Genomic DNA, 6,458 nt, shown 5'->3' with positions numbered 1-6,458 from the left:
AGTAAAGAGAATAGATGACCTGAAAGATTCTGAAAACAGATGCAAGATAGCGAAGAGATGAAGGGGATCGCATCAGATTAGATTAAAACATATATTCAATTAGAAATCATGGAAGCAACTGGCAATGGAAACTGTAGATCTATGATTATAAGCAGCAGCAATAACTTCAAGCCCAAGTTAAGCACAAGAGATTTCTTTCTTTAGAAGGTCTTGAGAAAGAATCGTAAATTCAGAAATGCTCCCTGGTAATTAGGAAATGCCTAATAGTGCTCATGCACACAGCAGAGGATTCACCTGAACTCGTAGGAAGAGCATATAAACCACATGTCATCGTATCAGCAAGACAGGATCTTACTGAAGAAGCTGAGAGCAAAGAGGAATCAGCAAGAAGATACTGAAATTCCATGCAATATGAGCTTGACAACTGATAATAGCTAAAGTACCGTGTAAAGTTAAAAGAGCATGGGAGAGTAGGAGAAATTCGGAAGCCATATTCACCAAAAGATAAGAACTGATGAAAGACCATCAAAGGAAAGACAATGCCCTATGAAGTTCTAACCCAGAGCAGATTGAAAAGAGCCTGTCAGGCAACATGGCTGAACCTAAATAGGCAGAAAACAGAACAAGTGTCCAACTTTATGATCAATCTTTGCAAGCGTTCCTACAGAGAAGAAATGTATCAAACCTACGCAATGACACACTCTCTCCAGCACGAGAACCTACCATATCCTAGAGAGGAACTTCTGAAGAAGGAACCTCGACATTTAGTCAAGGTCACACCTCCAAAAAGAGATGTGTCCTTATTGCTCAAGTGGCCATTATGAATGCCTGAATCAAGTTTTCTGCAGCACGCTTCTGTTCCTGTGTACCAGATATTATAGCAATTTGATCACCTCGAGAGGATTTGGAATCAATTATGTCCACAGCTGCTCCGGATATCTGCAAGAGGACCCATGACTTTAAGAAAGCAAGCCAACCATATCAGAATAGTAAGATACAGAACTTTGAATGTAAGTAGTACCTAAGGATTCAAGATAAAACAACTAGTATATAAAACCCAGATATGAAGGCATTCATGCAACACACACAAAAAAAAAACGAAAAAGTTCCTTTGTTATTTTTCTTCGGGTTGAGGAGGCTGCGCATGCCAAAAAGGTTGTTACAGGAAAGTGTCTGTGACAATAATAAACAGCCTTGACAACAATAATGCAATTGACATATCAAGAGTAGTAGAAATGCAGGATGAGGTATATGAGGTTAGTTTTCACAATTCAAAGGCCAGACCGTTTCAACAACCATGTAAACTTGACAGTCAAAGAAAATAAGTGACGGTCATAAAATCAAGTTTCAAACAGGGCCCAAAAAATTACTGACCTTGCGAATATTATCTATGTTTGAGCCACCTTTACCAATAACTTTACCAACTGCATGTCCAGGGATAACCATCTCTAGAGCTGTGGGCGGAGGCGGTCTGCCCAAAGACATGATATAGCTCAGAATAAAATGACATAATGCTTCAGAAAAAAGAAAGATAAATTAATTGATCATCATAAAGTACTAACCCGCCATATATCTTTGAGGAATATGAAGAGTACGCTCCATAGCCATCATCCCCCCTCTTCCAACAGAAAAGGCAGTGTAAATAAACATCCAGGAATAATGAAAGTTCAGAGAATAAATGATGCTGAACAGTATTTAGCAAGAAGCAGAATCCATGGAACCACAAAGCCAAAAAAAGTACAAAAACAAAAGAACCTCACAACTAATAAATCCATGAAGATGCAAGAAAACCATTGAGATAGTGATTGGAACTTATATTACATTGAACAGGAAAATGCAGCAAAATTGGGGGTGTAAATGCCACATCTGAGCATGTATGTGACTTCGTCATATTCTCATTACATCTTGTCAGTAATAGATTAGCATTTCCATTTATTCATATGAGTGTAGAAGAAAGATTTATTATCAATAGAATCAGGGCTATTCCAATAAAAATGAGTACACTACACCCCATTCACTGCATGATGAACTCATGAATGAAAATGAACCTTCTACTTTTTTGTATTTCTTTCACGCCTTACTTTCCTTTGGGAAGGAGTTTATTCTTCTTTTTGTTTGTTTTGGAAAACATTTTCCCTTGACGGCAAGAGTTCGCCGACAGTCAATTCTCAAACATGGGCCATGAAGCAAATCAGTTGTAGATCTTCCCATCCAGCTGACCAGCTCAACTGTTGATGCTAACATGCTCACACAAAACTAGCAGTATCCTCAAAAATCAGATTCAAACTGAAAGCCTAATTACCCTGCTTAACTTCCTTACTCTTTCCATATTAACCATAAGAACTCTCAAGCTATTTCTTTTTTTTCTTGGGGGTGGTGTGGGGGGCAACAGAATTCTCAATTATCTATCAAGCCAATTCTTCTACTAAAATGACCATCGCGACCTCAATGCTTATCATTTAAATGACTCTTTACGGCACAACTTTAATGATATTAACATATTAAATGGTTTCTCTCCTTTGCCAAAGCAAGATAACTTTAGTCTACATAATTTCATCAAGTACCATTCAGACATTCACCAGTTCCAAATGCTTCATTTCTGAATCACCTTGTAGCAGCTATTTCAGAAAATTTAAAAAAAATGAAGAGAGAGAAAAGCAACTGAAGATGCACTTTATAAGGCCGCAACTTGATTAAGAATGGAGTTTGAAATGCCCAGATGCACCATAGCATGAAATTAAACTTTGTGGAAGGCAGGTAATGCAGAAATATACCGAGAATGACTCATGACCATAGAGGCTTCCCGAAGAACGCATTCCAATGCCATTCCCAGACTCAACCCTCTGTTCATAGCTCAAAGAGGCAGTTGGAGGAACATTGGGCAAAACTGAAGCCAGTGAATGACCAGTACCACCAGTGCGTAAAGAATCAACACCGGCAGAAGGATTAAAATTACCTTCTCGGCCTTTCAGAACATCATCTCTGAGCCTCAGTACAATCTGGATAAGGGCATCCCTCACACTACTAATTTCCCCAGCCACCTACATTTTTATAATGATGTCAGTAACTCGAGGAAATATACAGATAAGCAATTAAAATAAAACTCAATTGATTGCAACTAATATGAAAGACAGACCTCAACAAGTTCATCATTTGAATCTGCACATTTGGGCTTCTGGCCTTTCGAGATACGTACATCAGCTCTAGTTCTCTTCCGGATTTCATTAACGATTGAACCACCTTTCCCAATGATACATCCAATGATCTTTGATGGAACAAGTAGACGAAAAGTTACACTATCCTCATCTTCATCATTTATTTTCCCTTGCAGCAGCAAGACAGCTTCAACTGCCATGGATTTAAGATCATCCACTGACTACAGAAAACCAAAAGCTGAATAAGGTTAATACATGGAATACAAGATGCCCGAGATGAAACAAACTACTTTGATATAAAGCTAATTGCAAAAGCTACATAAACAACCTACTAAATACAGTTACTATATCAAAAACAAAAAAAATAGATACTATCCACCTCCTCAGCAATCTACACATTTACCAATTGGAAGAGCCTACACATTTACCAATTGGAAGAGCCGTTACAGGCTTACCATGAAAGACCTCAAAGTTTAGGAGGGAGTAAATGTGCCTAGTATTTTGTTTCCTTCTAGTAAGGATAAACACAAGAAAAAATGAAAACCTATCAGCAATGGTTACTCTGTGAAAGTTTGTTTCACAATGATCTAGGAGAAGAAAAGCACATGCAAAGATAGAACCCCATATTAGCAGGAGAGGTAAGCAATGCATTGTACCTAAAAAAAGAAATCAGACTACTAAAAGGTCAAAATGTCACCAACACAAGCACCAAAGAAGTCTGGAGAAAAAAGCAATACCTCAGTGGAAATGACTGTGATGATGCACTGATCACGATCGGCTTTGGCATCACCAACCTCAATACGAGCACCACTTGCTTGCCGTACACTTTTAATAGAAGCTCCTCCTTTTCCAATAACACGCCCAATATTGTTAGTTGGACACAACACTCTAATAGTCAATTCCTCAGTTTGAGAGGCACCACCACCGTAACCAGAAACCATGGGAAGAGCAGAAGAATAAACCGGCCATGTGCTTCCTGCATCTACATAACCTGGAAGCTCTGGTATGTGTGTGGTGCCTAAAACAGATGGAACAGATCTAGATGGGATAATAGGATCCACATTTTGATAAATCCCAGCTGCTGGATATATGGGAACATCTGAAGGAATAATAATGCTTGGACGAACTTCAGGAACATTAGTATTAAGAGGAATATCTTCCTTAGGTGTGAACTTGTACATGATTGCAGAAACAGCAAAGAGCGATCTCTTTACTGATTCTGAGTCACCAGTTATCTGAGTTAAAGTAAAAAGCTGTCAATTCATGTATCAACTACAACACTTAAACACCGAAATTTTTAAAAAAAAGGAATATTTTCATGATAGGAGCAAATGTAAATCTATAAGCTTTGCCTAATGCACTAACAATAGTTAACTATCAACGAACAATAAAACAACTAACCAGAACAAAGTTATCAAACTCGAGAGCACAGGAATGTGTTGGATCGCTAGCATCTTTAGCAATAACTTTAATATTAGCCCTCATCTTGCTTCTCAACTTCTTTATGGTGGTACCAGATTTACCAATGATATTTGCAGACTGGCTCGATGGAACAAGAAGCTGACACTCCTCTTTTTCCTTGCGCTTCTTATCAGAATCTCCAACAGCTGCCAAGGCATTTGCAATTGCCGTATAAACCCTTAGAAGAGCATCCTGAGCAGAGCAAAGAGGTTTTTTCTCATTGAACTCCTCGTCAACCTCAACATCTTCCTTTTCTTTTACATAGCAATAAATGGTTATAACTCTATCCTTAGCACCTGGAAATGGGTCCACCACCTTGACCTTCGCCTTGGTCTCGGCTCTAATCGAATTTATGACTTTCCCACTCTTTCCAATAACACTACCAATCACATTATCTGGGCATAGAATTCTGTACACCACTAGTTCATCATCGCCTTTCTCATCTCTCTCTGTCCTCCTCTTCTGGTTCTTGCTATCCCCGTCATCCCTACGCGATCGTTTTCCAGTCTCGCCCATAATTTACTACCAGAATTAGCCCAAAATCCACCATAAAAGTTAATAAACCTAATTAACCAGTTATGCACAGTCTTGATAAACAGAAAAATGAAACTAACACAAACTATTTAAGTATTACACATTCCAAAAAATATGATTTTCAGACCTGACTATTCCACCAGGTACCTGCTACTCCCCACCAGCATAGATACCGGGCAACTCTAACCACCAAGGTTTAGGCAGGTGCGAAGAAATCACCTATTTTTTGTTTTGACTCCGCTAGATTTGAACCTGAAAACTCATGGTTCTCTTCTCACTTCATTGATTACTAGGCCACTTCCACACATCTTGAAGAGGAAATAGATCAATAGTGAAAAACCCATAATAGCAAAATTAAATTTTCACAATTTTTTCCATCTTCCATATTCCCCCTTAGTAATTAAGCACGTGATAACAAATATTAAAAATTACAAAAATAAATTGCTCATCAACTATGCCTCAATACTAAACTAGTCAAGTCACCTATATGAATCCTTTGTAATAGGGGAAAAAACACATCGAATTAGATAAAAATCGGTCCCATCAAAATAAATAAATAAATAAATTGGAACTAATCTTGAAGAATTAAAGAAATTAAGGAGCAAAGCAACATAGCAGATACAAAAACCCTAGCTAATAAAAAGATCCAAAAGAGAAAAACACCATAATCTACAAATTAAAAAGAAAGTAGACAAAATTAGTGTATAAGGGTCATAAAGAATATGTACCTAAATTGGGTTAACGAAGAAAAGAGTTATTGGCTTGTAGCAAAAACCCTAAATGTTGATATGATTCAAGTGTATATAGAATTTTAGGTATAGGTCAGACAGAAACGAGAACGGGATTGGGGGGTTGGGGTGGGGGGGGAGATAAAAGCTGCGTACCTGTAAGATGAGTAATGAGGTTACTGTGAGAGGTGATATCTCACAGATTAGGGTTTTTTTTTTTAGGTTTCGGACCGGTTTGATTGGTTCGGTGTTCGGGCTTCTTCTTTGAATTGGATGGATAGGACTCGGATTCTATGAAGAGAATGTACCAAAGAGGATATTTTATGAGTTGGAATTACAACTCGTGATACTACTATAGTACTATGTATTAGAAAAAATTTATGCAATTGATATTTATACTAAACTAATAAGCTTATTATAGTGTTATAAATTAAAGTTAGAATATAAATTATTTAATTATGATTAAGTGATAAAAGTTATAAATGTAAGATATTTCTATATTAATTTATTTGATGCAAATATTCAAGTATAGTAAATGTCTCTCGTGTTATAATCAGTTTCATTCAAGCAAATATTATAT

The 6,458-nt window shown here is 37.3% G+C and overlaps 1 protein-coding gene across 3 annotated transcripts; it reads right to left on the bottom strand.

Annotated features, from left to right (window-relative positions):
* Positions 1 to 471: 471 nt before the first annotated feature.
* Positions 472 to 6,214, bottom strand: LOC107814867 (KH domain-containing protein At4g18375). Of its 3 annotated transcripts, XM_016640362.2 has the most exons (9): positions 5,879 to 6,050; positions 5,278 to 5,458; positions 4,557 to 5,138; positions 3,893 to 4,390; positions 3,137 to 3,376; positions 2,775 to 3,041; positions 1,563 to 1,618; positions 1,375 to 1,471; positions 472 to 939 (listed from the first exon to the last, which is right to left on the bottom strand). In XM_016640362.2, exons 3-9 carry the CDS (start codon positions 5,130 to 5,132, stop codon positions 808 to 810), a joined length of 1,866 nt encoding a protein of 621 aa, XP_016495848.1. In that variant the 5' UTR covers positions 5,133 to 5,138; positions 5,278 to 5,458; positions 5,879 to 6,050; the 3' UTR covers positions 472 to 807. The 3 variants fall into 3 exon arrangements, with proteins under 3 accessions (XP_016495848.1, XP_016495847.1, XP_016495846.1); XM_016640361.2 differs by lacking the exon at positions 5,278 to 5,458 and having other exon boundaries at positions 6,035 to 6,214; XM_016640360.2 differs by lacking the exon at positions 5,278 to 5,458 and having other exon boundaries at positions 5,879 to 6,120.
* Between the last annotated feature and the right edge of the window lie 244 nt (positions 6,215 to 6,458).

The sequence above is a fragment of the Nicotiana tabacum genome, chromosome 15 (assembly GCF_000715075.1).
Source record: "Nicotiana tabacum cultivar K326 chromosome 15, ASM71507v2, whole genome shotgun sequence".
NCBI lineage: Eukaryota > Viridiplantae > Streptophyta > Magnoliopsida > Solanales > Solanaceae > Nicotiana > Nicotiana tabacum.
This window is presented reverse-complemented; position numbering and strand designations above follow the sequence as displayed.

Bases quoted from the DNA above. Each gene is read 5' to 3' on its own strand.
- LOC107814867 (XM_016640361.2), bottom strand. From the start codon at position 5,132: ATGGGCGAGACTGGAAAACGATCGCGTAGGGATGACGGGGATAGCAAG. The intron at 4,391-4,556 runs GTTAGTTGTTTT...ACTTTAACTCAG, and splicing joins AGTTTGATAACTTTGTTCTG to ATAACTGGTGACTCAGAATC. The intron at 3,377-3,892 runs GTATTGCTTTTT...GGTTTTCTGTAG, and splicing joins TCACAGTCATTTCCACTGAG to TCAGTGGATGATCTTAAATC.